This window comes from Erpetoichthys calabaricus, chromosome 11 (assembly GCF_900747795.2).
Source record: "Erpetoichthys calabaricus chromosome 11, fErpCal1.3, whole genome shotgun sequence".
NCBI lineage: Eukaryota > Metazoa > Chordata > Cladistia > Polypteriformes > Polypteridae > Erpetoichthys > Erpetoichthys calabaricus.
Genome location: NC_041404.2, coordinates 73,615,244 through 73,634,045, shown reverse-complemented (window position 1 = coordinate 73,634,045; position 18,802 = coordinate 73,615,244). Strand labels below are relative to the sequence as shown.

Genomic DNA, 18,802 nt, shown 5'->3' with positions numbered 1-18,802 from the left:
AAAAAGATAATGTCAGTGATTAGACTCTTTAAAATGTTCAGCACAGTCAACTGTAATGACTTGTTGTTTTCCTATAGGGGGCACTAGCTCCTGAAATGCATTTGTCTTGTAATTTAGGTAATACTTATAACTTCAATAATTTCATTAGTTTCTGCGTGTTTTCGATGTCCTGCAATTGTCCGTATTAGTTTAACACACGTCATGACACTTTATATCAGTTTTTTGGGGGTTGCTGCTTTTTTTTTTTTTTTTTTTTTAAACCTAGGCAGCGTGACAGCAACAGCTGCAGCGCTCATAAACTGCGTTTTTAACAGGCAGACGAATCGTGTATTTTATATTATATTGGGCTGCTATTATGCCATTAAAGATTTCTACAATTATTTTAGTGAGCGTGATCGAGACTTTATGGATTTTATTGGCATTGACATTGTTCATCTTTAAGTAACAGACTGCCAGACCCGCTGGATGTGTGTGACTCGTCAAACGACAAGGTAAATGCATGCCTACATGCATCAACTCTTAATAACACGCAGTTCTTCATAGCTTTTACAAAATACTATTTCTAATGGCTGACAGTGTAACTCATTTAAAGTGTTCCCCAACGTGGCACTTATTTCTCTGGCAGGTTTTGCACATCCGTACAGTAACTGATTAATCTGTGTTGTCCACACGGGTGCTGTTTTGCTTTATTCCGGACAACCAGTTTCATGTCGAAGTTTTAAATTGTTATTTTATAATTTAATGTCCGGCTTAGTTTCGTGTTTTTTTTTTTTTTTTTTTTATTCCCACATTTTATAATCATACTTTTGAACTTTTAAGGGCTCATTTATACTTCACGCTCAGAACACGTGCGCGCCCGCATCAGGCTGCCATGCGTTCCCAGCATTCATTTCATGCCTCCTCTGAGCAGGTCCTCAGAAATTAACACGCCGCTTGCGCGAGTTGCAGTACCAGAAAAAAGTTGGGGGGGCGCAGTGTGCCAAAATTTGGAATGTGTTGTCAGAGTCTCTGGTTACTATCTACAGGTGACAGAAAGCCGCTTTGCGGATCCTGCGAGATCGGTGTGTGCGCTTCGATGTTTGATGAATGGTTCAAAGTGGTGAAGCAAAATGCCGACATACAGATGCATTCATGGTGCTTTGATATTCAAGCATTGCATATTCCCGATCGTAATGACACAATACATTTTAAAAGTCTCACATACCGTCTTCTGTGCCATCTTTTTTTCTAAGGCTTCCTCCGGTACTGACAGTAGTGGCAAACAGCAATAGATCGCCACACTGAGCACATTAATGTATAACATTCCAATTCTCTGCACATTTAGAATCCTTAGATTTATACATGATATCACTTTCACGATGAAATGCATTGAAGTATGTATGTTACATTTTCTAGATAAATTGGTAATTTCATTTAAATAATGAATACTGTTGTTAATGCCACACATGGGGGTGGCATGGTGTTGGAGCGTTAGCGCTGCTGTCTTGCAGGGAGTCACGTTGCTGATATTCCCTGCCTGGAATTTACATGTTTTCCTGCTGGGTTTCCACAGGGTGCTCCGGTTTCCTTCCAAAAATATGCAGATTTGGTTTCACTAAAATGACGCCAGCGTGTATGTCTGTGCTTGTAGTCACCTTGCAATGAGCTGATGCCTTGTCCAGGGATTGTTTCAGCCTCGTGCCCAATACTAGCTGAAATGGACAAATACCTGGACTGATGGATTTCATCATTAAACATCCTTTTCAGAGATATTGCGGTAAGGAGTCATCGGAGTTTAATGGGTGTTACAGGCAATTCACAACATAGTGAAGCCAAACCTGTTCTCCCCGTGATAATATCTCACACTGCCACCTGGTGGATTCCTCCGGATTTAAGTAAAGTACGCACGCAAGTATAAAAAGTACAACGCTTGCGTAGCAGGAGCGTCCTCTGCAGCATGCACTGCGTCGCGTGAACTATAAATCCAGCCTAAGTCCAACCCGCATAATGTGATTAGCAGAAGCTACCACAATTCACCGGGATCTATCTGTTTTATTGCCCCTGCACTGTAGCCCATGATCCAAGACCACCTCTTGTACTTTAATGGCATTAATAACCCATTCCAGTTTGGGCCAGGCATTTAAAGCAGTATAACTCTGTCACAGGAGTCCATGACTGTGCGCGCGTGACCTTCCCAGTAATTTTAATACTTGACTGAGACACTCTCCATGTTGTCATCATCAGAAGCATATTTTATATATATATATATATATGATGCATTATAAATATGATACGGTTATTAAGTAACCCAAAACTATCTCTTACATATATTTCTCTTCTGGTTCGTCCTGCTTCCATTTCAAACCCGGTCCCGCCCACACGCAGCTGACACAGCATTTTTCGATTCCTATTCTTCCTCTTCCATGTCATGCACTACATTGGCCTGCTGAGCGTAATACATCCAACAAGTACTCGAGGTGCTGCTACAATGATAAAGTAGCTTTACCACCTTTGCGGGAGCCACCTGTGTCTTTACAACAGCTTCTTACACAGCAAACATCAGAAGCTAAAAATTATCGTGAACACATTTGAGAATACAACTCTTCTGTAGCGTTTGCTTCTATGGGTGCATAGATAACTCAACCTCCTGGCCACGGACCATATTGTTTTAAAATACAAGGGCAAATTTATCACCAAATCTCTCCACTATACGCTAACACTTCTACCTCTCCAGGATATGGACAGTTGTATGTTTTTGACACAGCACAAGCTACTTAAGTACGCTTACAAAATAAAGCAAACTCTGCATGCAGCGAAAATGTACTTCTCCAGCTAGATTCCATGCTCAGAACCATCAACCCCTTCGCTAAATCATACAAACACATGCATGAAATTGCTCAGTCCAATCCAACAGCATCTGTACGAATGGTTTTCAAGGAAAACCCTGGGCAGGATTGTTTCCGTAAGAGGCATTAGCTCTCTGGAAATGTGTTCTTTTCAATTACGGCGTTTTAATAACCTGAATTTAAATAAAAAAGTATTATCCCACCCAGTATGCAAAATGACAGTTACAAGCTTACACGACAAGTTAGGATAATTCTAGCTCTTTATTGACGGTTTGACGCGGCATTACAAATGGGAAGCATATGACAGACATATCAAGCCGTGGGACTCCTGATCTGTGGAGTCCGTCATCTTTCGTTGCCACGCTGAAAGGATTTTAGCCAGACAGAATACATAATCTTCTGCTCGGCCTCGGACAGAAGACATACTCTTCTGCCCGGAAGCTTCAAAGTGTTGGCCGTAGGTGTTCATTCTTAAATACAGGTTGGTCCATGTGCAGGCTCTTGGCTCCGATCCAAACAAGGACAGGATAGTACTCAAACCCCACCTTCAAACATGCAGGAATAGCACAGTGCCCATATACAGTTCCCATTCTCCCAACAAGGAAAGGTTTCTGTGCTGACAGAAGACAGAAATATACACTAGTCTGTCTTTAGGCTGACTATTCAATTCTCCAGTTGTCTGTGGCTATCTAGTCCTGTGCTTGGCTCGGCAATTCTAAATGAAGGTGCTGTGCCCTGTGTACCATATTTGGTCTGCCTGTATGAATGAGTCTATAACAGTGGGCACAGAGAATAGTGACATTAAACTTAAATAAAAAACACATAGTATAACAAGGATTTACGACAATACAATGCCCCGACATTGCAGCGACTTTCGTCGGAGAAGATGGCGAAACGCCTGCCGAAAGGGACATTTTGCATCTATCCCATAGGCAACTCCTGTAAACAGATATCCATGCTCAATATGAATTGCGATCCTATGGTGTACCCACTTTTATTCCCTTACGGAGACATTGGCTGGCACAAAGATTTACAACATGTTCCCGATAAAAGAAGCGTCAAGCGAATAAGGCTTAGTCAATGCCAATTTTACTCGTACAGATTAGCAATGAGGAATACATTTAGTATTTTGCACTCCAGCGGCAAACTATTCCAACAGTACGTCGTAGATGCGTATGTTAAAACAGAGGGCGAGTGTCTCAACTATTTCAGATTACATCAACAAGATCTGCGCGTGGAACTATCAGATGCACTGCAAGCAAACGCTGAAAATAACAACGTACATGCAGGCAAAATGATCATATTACCGTCTACATTTCCAGGAAGTCCAAGATACATGCAACAAAACTATCAGGATGCCATGGCCATAGTACGTAAATTCGGAAAGCCTGATTTATTTATCACTTTCACTTGTAATCCTGCTTGGCCATAAATTCTACATGCACACTGCATCTTTCAAGAAGTATTTATTTATTCTTGATTTCTGAATTCCTTTCTCACCGTTTTCCGTTCCTATTCTTACACCACCGTATGCTACGGTATGCATTGGCTAGTATAGATATAATTTTAAAAGGTGATACCCCTCCTATAGTGATACGGCGGTAAAAAAATCAAATGAAAGAAAATAACTTCGCTTTCTTTAATGACTATTTATATGCGATTTATGCAGGGTCTGCTGGCTCAGAAGTAATTTTGTTCAATGTGAAGGTTGTCATCAATGTTGATTTTTATCCTACCTACTGTAGCAAGATGGCACAGGATATCTCATCAGGGCTTGATACATGATGTTGACAGAAGTAAAATATTGGTTGATTAGATGGTCAGGGCAATCATGACTACAAAAAGTTGTTTTAGTCACCACAAGCCTATTTTTTTAGTGCTTGTGCATTTTAACTGTAAGCTTTTAAAACTTTAAAAATGTGTATAATGTGCTGTATTGCAGTATATCATTTCACCTAAAGATGGACACACAGACAGACATGGTGATTGATAAGTGATTTTTCATTTCTGATCTGGGCAGCTGTTTATCACTAGTTGTATTACTCTTGAGTATGTAAAATAAATGAGTTATATCCATTCACTGCACTTTTGTAGTTATGCATCAGTTTGCTCTTTCCATATTAAGTTGTTAGTAGTCAGAAACCAGTGCTGCTGGGGTAATTACAATTCATAATGTTTAATACATTGTTATTTTGCTGCACATAGATTAAGGATTCTGGTGTGCTTGGCACAAGCACATTTACAAATAATCTTTCGCTTTTGACTGTTCTGGTTGAATCGGCTACTAGTCGAATCAGCTACTAGTTATAAAGGTGCCAAGATACGCTGTCTTTAGAGGTTTTGGTATTTTCTCCAGTTACTTATTTCATGAAAATACTGACTTGTTGGGTAGATATGCTTTAAATAGAATGTATTTCCGTCTAATACTAAAGTAAATAAAAATATTTTGCAACATGCTATGGTGTAACTTGTTTTCATCGTTTTTGTTGAAATTTTAGATTTGTTTATATTGTCTTTGTATATTTCTTTTTATGATTTATTAATTGTATAAAGGTTGTGATGGCTGAAATTATTAGTTTCCTATTGCAGTTATTTTACATCAAGTATTTTGCGTTATCTGTATTTAAATGATATGTTTAGTATTTGTATATTAATGGCTTGAATAACCTTTTTTGATTCCAGGATAGAAAGTTGACAAAAGCTGAGCAGCAGAGATTTAAAGAAGAGGCCGAAATGCTTAAAGGTCTTCAGCATCCTAATATTGTACGCTTCTATGATTCCTGGGAGTCCGTTCTGAAGGGCAAGAAATGTATTGTTCTAGTTACAGAGCTTATGACTTCGGGTACACTTAAAACGTAAGTTTTCCAGTTTACTTACCTTTTAATTTTCTTTCACATTTTTAAGTTTTGAGATTATGCAATTTTTCCTTCATTAAATTGTCCCAGACATATTTCTTTTGCTGCTGCTGATTGTTCTGAATCAAGTCATGGACAAAGCTGGCAGCACTTTCTTCAGTACCATCCAGCCATCCCTGTTAAGCGATAATCACAGACCACAGTTTATTAGGCTTAAGAACTGTGTCTCTGATATGATTGTGAGAGACACTGGAGCACCACAAGGAACAGACCTGTCTCCTTTTCTCTTTACTCTGTACAGCTCAGACTTTAAATATAAAACCAGATCATGTCTCTTGCAAACATTCTCACATGATTCTGCACTTGTGTGGTGTATAGATTAGGGGAATTAGGTAGAGTATAGGAAGGAGTCCTTTGTTTTTTGGTGCAAAAAGAATTTTCTACAAAACCAATGAACTGGTTATTAATTTTCTTTGCACCAATGAGCCTCTGTGCCTTGTCACTATTCAGGGAATGTGAAGGTGGTGCCTTACTCCAGGTACTTGGGGGGTCCACATCAATCACAGGCTGTACTGCTCTCAAAACATAGGAAAATTATGTAAGAAAGGGCTCATCAGGCTCTTTTTTTTCTTTGGAGATTGTGTTTCTATAATGTGAATAGTGGCACCCTTCACATATTCTACAACTCTGATAGCCTCTGTGATTTTCTGTGTGGTGTGGATTTTCTGTGGTTTGCTGGGCTGGTATTATCACTTCATGAAAGGCCCACTGAATTAGCCATCTAATGAACAGGACAAGCTCAGTTATGGGATGCACTGTGAATGAAGAGAATGAAAAAATGAACAATGCGGCACATCCTCTCCGACTCACTAACATTGAGTACTTTAGTTAAAGAATTACTCAGTAGGAGTGTGTTAAAATGCTATTGGATCTCCCTGCATAATGTCCAATGCCTCACTGTGACTGTAACTGCTGTCACTGACTGTAACTTACTGTCAGCTTTTCTTTTTAATTTTCTTTCGTGTTTTTTTTATGTCATTCTGGTGTGTGTGTATTTATTTATTTATTAAGTGAGCCTCTGTAAAAAGGCAAATTAAGATGAGCAGGCAAACCAGATACACATTGAATTTTGCAGTGCTCACAATTCTACATATTACCAGCTCAAAGGGAATATTTCTCACTAGGTTTTCTCCCTGTTTGCAGCAGCCATTATTACCTTTCATGTAAGGTACACAAGGGACCTCCTTTTTAAATTGACAACTCATCTTCAGATGCTGTTCTTGATACACATCTACAGCTTATTAAAAAAAACCCTACCACGTCTCATTTTATTTACTGATACCTGCAGTCTTGTTGGTTTCTTTTGTTGACCCTCAGCGTTTCAGAGCACACTCTGATGGCAGCAGTGCTACAAGTTTTGTTTTTCTCAATTGTTTCAGATATCTTTATATTTCAGATATTCTTATAATCATGAAGTTTCTGATAGCAGAGAACATGGCGTCCAATAGACAAAGAACAGAATAAATCAAGAGGCAAAATATGGTTTGTCACACATGGATGAAAAGTAGGAGACAAGCACTAGCACCAATTAGCCATGCACTACATTTTTAGTGTACTCCCACCCCACGCGCTCTGTATCCAATGATGGCAAGACCTATAGGTTTGTTTAGGGAGAGCGTGAAAGTGAAGGCTGTAGTGGGGGCTAATGCCGCAAAATACCAAAGCCAGTGTTCTTTGTCATCTTCAACTAAAACTTTAGTATAGATTCAAGTTCTGTTGGACTTTACCTGGGTACTTTATGGAGGATAGGCAGGCAGTGATCTCCCTAGCATGCCATTGCGAGATGACAGCCACAGATCTACAGGCACAGGCAGATCTAATGATCTGCAGAGATGGCAAGGGATGAGTGGGTGGGTGGGCAAATATTTTAGAAGCAGGATGGCATGTGGGGAGAGGAGAGGCACGGGGCGGAATGTTGCCATCACTCGATACCGAACAAGCTAATAGCGGGGACGAGGCGGAGCGGAGTTCACAAGTAAAGAGTATAGGGAGGTGGGCTTTCGAGAGGGGGCTGTACATGATAATAGCGGGGGCGGAGTGGCAGTTCACTAGCAAAGAGGATGTGGAGGTGGGCGGGCGAGAGGAGGACTGATAAAAAAAAAAAAAAAAAAAGTCTAGTGGAACCAGCCTGTCAGATATCAGAAAAAGGGCGTCAGGAAGTGATGTCTCTGTTCTCAGTGTCGCGTACAACTGCTCTCTTCTTTTTCAGTACATAGCAAACTAATATATATACAGTTGTTTAAGCATTAGGTGTGTTCTGTGTGCAAAAATCCTTGTAGCACTCACTTTGGTTCCTGTTAAAGTGACTCCCTCTGCCGTTTTTATATTTGCTCATATTTGGACCTGTGTCCATATTGCATGAAGTGTGCAGAAACTCTTGCAGCATGCACTGTGTCCTGAGCAAAAGTTTTGTCACTGAATTGCTGAGGGTTTTGTTAAAGTGACCCATCTGCCATTCATTTTTTTGTTCATATCGTGCCCTTCGGTAGTGCAAGTGTGCATTGAATTTCCAACAGGCACCCACTTTCCCACTCAAAAGTCTTATTCATAGGTACTTTTAATTTTTTCCAAATGTTTTACCAACATGAGTAAAAAGTGTTCAGGAAACAACACTGCTCATTTTTTCAGAAAAGAGGCGCCACAAACTAATGACAGTGCAGCGTCAACTTACATTCAGTGCTGTTTGATTGTTGAAATAAATATGCCTGTATCTTAAGCTTAAATTTGCTGTGTGTGCTTCACTTCAGTCATCTCAACACTTTGTGGTCTGTGTGTGTTTGTTTGTGTTTTTATTTACTTATTTCAAAATCTAATTGTAGAGGTTAATAATTTAGCTGGAAATAAAATTCGGCAGCATGAAGAAATAGCACATTTAAAGAAGTCTTTGCATACGCTGAAGTTTAAATAACATAAGGCTCAAGGTAGTGATTTCTTTAATGACATAAATGCCACGCCTTGACACACACTATGCTGAGGAGATGGAGAAACCCTTTGAGCTGTTGGAAATTGAAGATCCTATGAACTCAGTGTAAAGCAGGGAATTGCAGACAGCTACCTAACAAAATTTTATGAAAGATTTTTCTTTATATTAGCAATTGCCAAGCTGTCAGCTTGTTTGAATGATTAAAACAAAATGTTATTAAAGTGGTTCCATAATTAATTGGTCAGTCACCATATATACCATACTAGCAAAATACCCGCGCGTCACAGCGGCGTAGTACTGCCTTAAAGTTTTTATTAAGAAGAAAAGTAAACTTTTTTTAAACTGAGGGAAATATACCAATAATTATTTGTTAAGGATCTGTTTGTATACCACGTTGTCAGTTCGGCACTCCGGTTGTAATATGACCAGGCTGTGTGCTGAGCTTACTCTTGAGCATGCAACGTACAGTTGGCCATGTGAAAAGCAATCTTGCCTCAAATCAATGCCAACCTTTTGTAGGGTCTGTCCCTGAGACTTACTAATTGTCATTGCAAAGCAGAGCCTTACTGGAAATTGGAGGCGTTTGAATTGAAATGGGAGATCAGAGGGTATAACGGGGATGCGAGGAATAAAAACACTCTCCCCTGAGCCACTGCCAGTAAAAATAGTTGCCTCAATTAGGTTCTTTTGCAGACACGTGACCTGAAGTCTCGTGCCGTTACAAAGTTTCGATGGCTGTAAGTTTCTCAGTAACGTTATTGGTGCCCCAACCTTCAAAATTAGATTATGCTCAGGAGTGTCTGGAGGATTCAGAGTGTGGAGAAACTCTACCGGATAGTGCACTGCGTCTTCCACTTCTACAACTGAATCCACAGACTGATATGTTTTTGGTTGTGAAGGTAGTTCTTGAAGTAAAATGTGGTTTATAGTTATAGTCATGTCATTTCTTGGTGTCAGGATAGCTCTCTCCCTCAACCATGACACGTCGTTTTCGTGGATATTTCATAGATTGGGGTAAACATTTTGAAGAAGGCTTTGTAAGAGGCATTGGCAGTTGTCCAAAGGTGTAAAATATTTGGCCATTTCAGTACACTTGAAAGCGACAACCGAACAATTCAGCGGCAGCCATCAACTCACATGCAGAACCACAGATGAAGGGCTTAAGCATTTCACTCTTATAGAGCTCCTGTGTAGTATAATTTTCTCCTGTACCGTCATCAGTCCACACCTTGAACCTGTCCCAGTCATTCAATACATAAGACACAATGTTCTTCCGGATATCAAGAGTGAGCCTGATATGGCTGTGCAATATGTAACACAGAGAATGGAAAAGGCAGGCGCCATCTCCGGGCATGGAAACCACTCAGTAAGTGACAGTTCTTTGATTGATGGTGATCACCTCGATAGACATATTAATGGGGGTACGGTTGGAACGATAAAGGAAATGGGTACCTGAACAATGTAAACTAAGTCTAAAATACCTACACAGTAACTATAATCATAATAAACGAACAATAAAACGGCAGAGAAGCTGTGGATTAAATAAAAAGGCTGCAGTTATTAGCAGGGAGATGTGAATACCGTGGCGAAGCAAGCAAGGAAGGGAATGAAGAGACCGGAGCGACGGACGGCCGTGTATAGGCAGGCAGCCAACTACGTGGGGATGGGGGACCCAACGCCGCCTCACATGGCGACCGAGCTACAGGCTATGGACGTATATATGTACGTAAGTAGGATTCAGTTAGCATTGGGAACCCGCGTACCAAATTTCTTGAAGATGGGCCCATAAGTAACAAAGACCGTTGAAAAGTTCAATGTGGCGGCCGACAGTGGCGTCATACCACCGAAATAAGTATGTACATCGGTTTCGGTTAGCGCAGGGAAGCCGCCTACCAAATTTCGTGAAGATGGGGCCATAAATAAGAAAGTTTAACATGGCGGACGTTGTCAACCATTATGACCGTTACGCGTAGAATTTCGAAATGAAACCTGCTTAACCTTTGTAAGTAAGCTATAAGGAATGAGCCTGCCAAATTTCAGCCTTCTAAGTACACGGGAAGTTGGAGAATTGGTGATGAGTGAGTCAGTGAGGGCTTTTCCTTTTATTAGTATAGATTACTCTTTTTTTTTTTTTTTTTTTTGCTCTTGTTTCAGTTTGTGACAGTCAGTAGAATGGGCTCTGGAAAATGAACAGATGCATATCTTTTCAGCTACATTGGCAAATAATCCATCAATTAATTAGTTTTCCTATTTTGAGCAACGATAAAGTGGAACAATTTTTGTTAGTTAATGCAAATAGACAAGGAATTTTCAGGAAATAAACCATCATCATATAGTACCATGGAATCTTTTAATTTTTATTCAATTCCTGTAACAAATACAAAGTGAAAGTCAGTGTTCAAGATATGGTATTCCATAACAAACCAAATGCATCTTTATTCTTGGGAATATTTAATTATTTTAAGCAGCACTCTTTGATACAGTGTTAATGGTTGAATGCACTGACTAAATGTTGTTGTACATTTTCATTATGTAGAATTATTTGTGCATGGTGACAAAATGGTGCAGTGGTTAAGGATTAGTTTTGTTCACAATAATGATATATTCAAGTTATTACTTGAAATTTCATTCTAAACTGAATCATTTTTATAAACACCTAGACTGTTCTTGCATTTCAAAATAGAAGTCAAGGGACAGATGTTTAAAGGTGAAAGTAATAGCCTTGAAAAGTAAATATAGTAAAAAAAAAAAAAACATTATGTAGCACTTTTCAAAGTGTTTTACAAATAGTAAAAGTAAAGTCACAAAAAGAGTTAGAGATGGAAGAAAACCCTAATGAATGGGAACAAAAATTAAGCTTCCGTAGATGGTTTGCAAGTCCCTAATGGTTGACAAAAGTGAAATGCAATGTCTGTTTAGTTTCTTGGGGAAGATTATAGGAATAAAGTGCTTACAATTTTGCAAGTTTTTAAACCTATAATTAAATGATTAATCAAAATAATAATCAACCAAACTAGGGTTTCAGGGTAGATGTGGTCATTTTCTTTGTATTCTTATTCTAATCTATTAGATTATCTGTCATTTTACCAACTTTTTTTCACAAGTTGCTAAGGCAGGGGCTTTGGTGGGGTTAGGTAGTTAGACAGAGTAACATTGTCCAAACAAAATGATTTGTTTTAATCTTAAATATTTTCAGTGCTTTCAATCTACAGGTTTTATTAATAGGACTTGGTTGGTTTCTGTAGCTAGTGGACTGTATTAATAACTTCACTTATAAAAGCCATTGTTAGTTCTGTATTCATAAGTTTCATTTTCTAAGTTTTATTTATTTATAGTTTCTTGTCACATTACAACTTTAAAACAATCTAGACAAGAACCGGCCATTTAGTCCAATAAAGCTCGCCTGTCCTGTCCACTTGATTCTTCCAGAATAACATCAAGTCTAGTTTTGAAGTTCACTAAGGTTCTACTGTCCATCACACTACTTGGTAACTTATGCCATATGTCTATGGTACTCTGCATGAAGTAAATGCCTGCTCCAAGTGTACCCTTAACAAGTTTCCAGCTGTATCCCCTATGTTTTTGCTGATCTCATTTTAAAATAATAATCTTGATCTACTGTACTAACTCCCTTCATAATTTTAAATGCTTCAATCATGTCGCTTCATCTTCTTTTTCTTAAACTGAAAAAACTCTTTCAATCTTTCCTCATAATTCATCATCTGTAGCCCTGGAATCACCCTAGTTACCCTTCTCTGGGCTTTTTCTAGCACTTCTGTGTCTTTTTTTGCCAGTACGGTAATCCCTCCTCCATCGCAGGGGTTGCGTTCCAGAGCCACCCGCGAAATAAGAAAATCCGCGAAGTAGAAACCATATGTTTATATGGTTATTTTTATATATTTTAAGCCCTTATAAACTCTCCCACACTATTATAAACATTTCACGCACAGTTATACAGCATAAACCCTTTGTATTCTCTTAGATATTAGGTAAGATTCGTTGAAATTATGTATGTAAACACAGTTTACATACAGTAAAACCTAAATATTATTTTAAAGATATCGAGCGTCTCCAATATCACATACGTTACAGCCATTACAACAGACAGGCCACCAGCAATAAATACGTACAATGCAAGAAGAATTGTATACAGTAAAATGTGTGTACAGCGACACTGAACTATGTATATGTAATAAGTACTGTACGTAAATAATTAATTATGGTTACTCACCAACAATGACACGACGACTTGTCCGATAACGATGAGTTTAATTTTACTGCACAACAAAGGATAGCGTTACAGCTCTTCTAAAGGAGCCTCTTCAGGCGACTGTTTAGCACTGCCGTTGTTCTTCTTCCAGCACTCTTCAATCCAAATCCGTAAAGCAGATTCCATCCAGACTGCTGCCTTATCACGTCCACTTGCAACTCGTTTTGCGCCCTGATTAAAGGACACTGCGGCCGTAGATCTTATATGCTTTTCCTCCTTTTTAAATAAAAAGAATCGTGGACTCATTGATGCTGTAATTGTGTCCTTCAGCGGTGTAGCTGTTTCCTTCCTTCAACATATCTAAAAAATTTACCTTTTCTGCAATCCTGAAGCATTAGCAGTAACGTGCATTAATGCTGAATGAATGAGATGAGACTTCCTGGTTAATGCAGCCTTCTGTTGCTGAGCCAATCAGCAGCACACAGGAACTTAACTGTGTGCTCTGATTGGGTAGCTTCTCAGCCATCCGCCAATAGCGTCCCTTGTTTGAATTCAAATGGGCAAATCAACTGAGGAAGCACACGTACTGTAGACCGCAGACATTCGCAAAGCAGTGAAAAATCCGCGATATATATTCACATATGCTTACATTTTAAATCCGCGATGGAGTGAAGCCGCGAAAGACAAAGTGCGATATAGCGAGGGGTCACTGTTGACAGAAACTGTACACAGTACTCTAGATGAGGTCTCACCAGTGCATTGTAAAGCTTAAGCATAATTTCCTTGGACTTGAACTCTGAATATTGTGCTCTATAACTAAACATTCTGTTAGCCTTTTTAATGACTTCTGAACACTGTCTGGCAGTTGATGGTGTTGAGACTACTACTTCTCCTAAATCCTTCTCATAAGATGTACTTTCAATTTTCATACCTCCTATTGTGTATTCAAACCTAACATTTTTTCTTTCAAAGTGTAATACTTGCATTAAATTTCACCTGCCATAAATCTGTCCAAGCCTGTATGCTGTCCAAAAACCTCTGTAATGATTCAACGGATTTTAGATTACCTGACAATACACCTATCTTGGTATCATCTGCAAAGTTAACCAGATTGTTACTTACATTCTTATCCAAATTGTTTATTTATATTAAATGGCCCCCTGCTCACTTCACTCAGAAGCAGATTTAATAGATTTGGCAAGCTCACTGTGCCAGGATGGTAGACCTGGAAAGATGGAGCACTGGTTGGACATATGAAAGGGTGTCATTGTTCTCCCATAACAAAGCATCTGTAAATTCCTGAAGAGGTTTCAGAGCTTTCTGGACCACTTCAAGCACCTCTAAATCTTGCCAGGTAGGAAGGAGATGCCTCGATTTTTTTTTTTTTTTTGGTTGGTGGACTGGACTTTTGAAAGGCCGTCTGCTCTAGAACCTTCTCAATCATTTTCTGAGGTGCCTCTGTGATGAGCTGGTGAGCAGGCAGACCCAGCTGCATCTGAAATTCAGCCTGCTCCCTCCTCCTCTTCTGCCAGTTGTAGGAGAAATTGCCCTGGTCACTTCGTCATCATCTAATTTAAAATTAATGAAACAAGTAATGTGTTTATCTGACATAACCCACTGTAAAGGTAAGCAGTTTACAACTCATTTTTATTGTTTAATTCTGCCAATGGATATACAGTTAGGTCCATAAATATTTGGACAGAGACAACTTTTTTCTAATTTTGGTTCTGTACATTACCACAATGAATTTTAAATGAAACAGCTCAGACGTAGTTGAAGTGCAGACTTTCAGCTTTAATTCAGTGGGGTGAACAAAACGATTGCATAAAAATGTGAGGCAACTAAAGCATTTTTTTAACACAATCCCTTCATTTCAGGGGCTCAAAAGTAATTGGACAAATTAAATAACTGGAAATAAAATGTTCATTTCTAATACTTGGTTGAAAACCCTTTGCTGGCAATGACAGCTCATGGACATCACCAGGGGCCTCATATAAATGGTGCGTACGCACAGAAATGTTGTGTACGAACGTTTCCATGCTCAAATCGCGATGTATAAAACCTAAACTTGGCGTAAAGCCATGCACATTTCCACGGTACCTCATACCCTGGCGTACGCAATTTTTCCGCTTGGTTTTGCAGACTGGCAGCACCCAGCGTCAAAGCAGTGCTACTGTTCCTGTGTGGTCACCCTTTCTTTCTTTAGATCCACATTCCTGACGCGGCTTTATAAATACACTGAAACTAACTGCATATTGTTTATTAGTGTAACGCATCTGATTGTAATTAACCTGCAGCAATATAATGGTCCAGGGAATAGCCATAGTATTCCAAATGCCATAACTGCTTTAGCGTTGTTACTCTCAATGCATCTTCTTCTTCTTTCAGCTGCTCCCGTTAAGGGTTGCCACAGCAGATCATCTTTTTCCATATTACTCTCACTGCACCACTCGGAGTATTTATATCACTGTATCTGAGTGGGGAATCACAGCAGCAGCTGATTGGAAAGAGAATTATCAGTATACAGCATGAAGCAGACGCTGCCTCAGCCATGGCAAAACGCTTCAGAGACCTTCCTGTACGGACTTCGTGGTGTAGAAAACGTTTCATCCCAAGAACTATAAACGCACTCAATCAGTCCATCAAGTGCTCCTTGTAGAACTGTTTGTACTTATAAGTACAATTACCTCACTGTAAACTTGCACTACAGTTATAATATTGCACAACCTGCGCCACTTTATAAAGCGCGTATTTACATATGATGACGATATCATTTTTAAGATGAAATGCAGCAAAATATGTTGATTATATTGTACAGATAAAACTTTAACTTCATTTAAATAATCTGTATTGTTAATAATTAAACATGTGAGGACATGGTGCTGCAGCGCTAGCTAGTTCAGGGATTGTTCCTGCATTGCGCTGTATTCTTGCTGGTGCTGATGCGACACTGGAAGGATAGACGGATAGAATAATTAAACACGTACTACGAAGATATTTCAATGTTCCTTAAAAGTTTTGAAGAATTGGCGTTCTAAGCTTACAAATGGCTTCACGTCTATTATAGAGTTGATTGTGTGGCGATTGACAAGTAAGGACAGGAATTAGTTAGTACGTTTGAAAGAGACAGTACTTCTGTAATAAATTATTTCATCGAAGGTCGCGCATGGCGCAGCAAGCCTCTTACGTGAGACATGAACAAGCACTGCGCCACCGTGTTCCCATGTTTAATAACATGCTTTAACTCCTATCATCATGAAAAAGATAACACGTATACATCTCAGTATTTTAATTATTCAGAGAGCTGTAATATCACGAATGTAATGGATTATGTGTCCTGTCGGAGAAAAAGAAAGCCCGTTTAAGAAGCAGGTAGTGATTCACACACATAGAGCACATAGATCGAATACAGAGCAAAGATTTTAATGTGCTACTTTAGTTACAATGGGATTTGAGGAACTAGTAAATTAAATGATTTTAAGATGAAGTTTATGATGTTCTACTTTAATGGCAAAATAAACTACGTGATAAAGTGGAAATTCCGAGATTAAAGTTGACATTTCGTGCTTTTTTCCCCACTGTGTGCCTATTTTTTTTTGTCTGTACCCTGATAAGCTTTCATATGACACTCGGACGGTGGGCTACGACTTGCCTTTTCACAACGACTTTGATATGTGATTTCTTTTTTATTTCGGGCGCTGTGCGACTTTGTGAACTTGAGCTTTCGACTGACACTCTGTCACTCAATCAACTTCATTTTGTTGATTATACCACTGTTTAAACCAACAAATAGTACGTTTTTCCTTTGCCTCCACTTAGTATTCGCTGAAATTCTTATATTTTCCCCCGTGCTTTTCCCATTGTCTTTTCACAGAAGGCTATTTATATTGATTTGCATATTCAAAGAGGCATAATTCTGGGAGGAATTGGAGCGGGACAGAAGGCACGTGCACATGCGTTTCTTTTCACGCTGATTAGGATTTATGTAGCGGAAGAACGTGGAAGTTTGCGTACGCACGGATTCCTGCATCTGGATTTTTCTGTGCGTACGCACATTCCCACTTTTGTGCTTACGCCATGTTATAGTGTGAGTTCTACGCATGGCGTTATACATGAGGCCCCAGATGCTGGGTTTTCTCCTTTTTAATGCTCTGCCAGGCCTTTACTGCAGCGGCTTCCAGTTGCTGTTTGTTTGTGGTCCTTTCTGTCCAAAGTTTAGTCTTCAACAAGTGAAATGCATGCTCAATTGGGTTAAGATCAGGTGACTGACTTGGCCATTCAAGAATTTTCCACTTCTTTGCTTTAATAAACTCCTGGGTTGCTTTGGCTGTATGTTTTGTGTCCATCTGTATCATGAAACGCCGCCCAATCAATTTGACTGCATTTAGCTGGATTTGAGCAGACAATATGTCTCTGAACACCTCAGAATTCATTCGGCTGCTTCTGTCCTGTGTCACATCATCAATAAACAGTAGTGTCCCAGTGCCACTGGCAGCCATGCACGCCCAAGCCATCCCACTGCCTCCACCGTGTTTTACAGATGATGTGCTATGCTTTGGATAATGAGCTGTTCCACGCCTTCTCCATACTTTTTTTCTTGCCATCATTCTTGTAGAGGTTGATCTTGGTTTCATCTGTCCAAAGAATGTTTTTCCAGAACTGTGCTGGCTTTTTTAGATGTTCTTTAGCAAAGTCCAATCTAGACTTATGAGTGGCTTGCACCTTGCAGTGTACCCTCTGTATTTACTTTCATGCAGTCTTCTCTTTATGGTAGACTTGGATATCGATACGCCTACCCCCTGGAGAGTGTTGTTCACTTGGTTGGCTGTTGTGAAGGGGTTTTGTGCGATCATCCACCACTATTGTCTTCCGTGGACGTCCAGGTCTTTTTGCGTTGCTGAGTTCACCAGTGCTTGCTTTCTTTCTCAGGATGTACCAAACTGTAGATTTTGCCACTCGTAAAATTGTAGCAATTTCTTAGATGGGTTTTTTCTGTTTTCGCAGCTTAAGGATGGCTTCTTTTACCTGCATGGAGAGCTCCTTTGATCGCATGTTGTCTGTTCACAGCAAAATCTTCCACATGCAAGCACCACACCTCAAATCAACTCCAGGCCTTTTATCTGCTTAATTGATAATGACATAACGACGGACTTGCCCACACCTGCCCATGAAATAGCCTTTGAGTCAATTGTCATGGATCAAGAGTTTGATCAGTCTTTTAAAACCATCCTTTTCCACTGTTGAGATGGGAAGCATATTTTTTTCGTCCCAGTGATACTGCACTACTTTGCACTTTTCTTTTCATAAGGCAAACTCGCATTGTTGTCTGAATTCGTTTAGGCTTTTTGGGTAGCGAATACTTAATAACGCAGTAGCAGAACAGAGTTTAACAGCCTCTTCATGCTGAATTTTGTGCCGCTGTTTTAAGTGATGAAAAATATTGGTAGTGCCCCAAACTTTTTGACACTCCCTCCTTTCAGCATTCCCGACAGATTATGCAATTCTTCTGCTCATTAGACCTGTGAAATCCAAACCACTTCCAAATAATTGATTGTTTTTCTTTTTACATAGTCATCTTTAGTCGTAACTTGTGTGTCATGCCCCTCCATGTTGCAAGACAGTTGTTTGCATGTACATGAGCGAGAAGCAGCTTTGCAGGCAGAGCACTGTAGAGAAGTCTGGAGCAGACAGTGAGGTATAAGAGAAAAGGCTTTCCGAATGATTAAAATAAAGCTTTATTTAATCTTGATATTAACAATACTGTGCAATCCACTTTTGCTATCCCTGAAAGAACAAAACCTGAATGAACACAACTTACTATATTAACACTCATCCATCATTGCTAAATATAGTAAACATCAAAAAAAACGTCAGCAAGGTAATATCCAATATTATTTCCATCATTACTTATGTTTATTCACAGAAAAAA

General features: G+C 39.4%; 1 protein-coding gene across 6 annotated transcripts in view; it reads left to right on the top strand.

The window, feature by feature from the left end:
- si:dkey-151g10.3 (serine/threonine-protein kinase WNK3) overlaps nt 1–18,802 on the top strand; it is a 343,184-nt gene that overhangs the window by 74,315 nt on the left and 250,067 nt on the right. For all 6 annotated transcript variants that reach the window (XM_051933579.1, XM_051933582.1, XM_051933581.1 and 3 more), the window contains exon 3: nt 5,508–5,680. In XM_051933579.1, the coding sequence (XP_051789539.1) occupies nt 5,508–5,680 (173 nt within the window). The remainder of the gene's footprint in view (nt 1–5,507; nt 5,681–18,802) is intronic.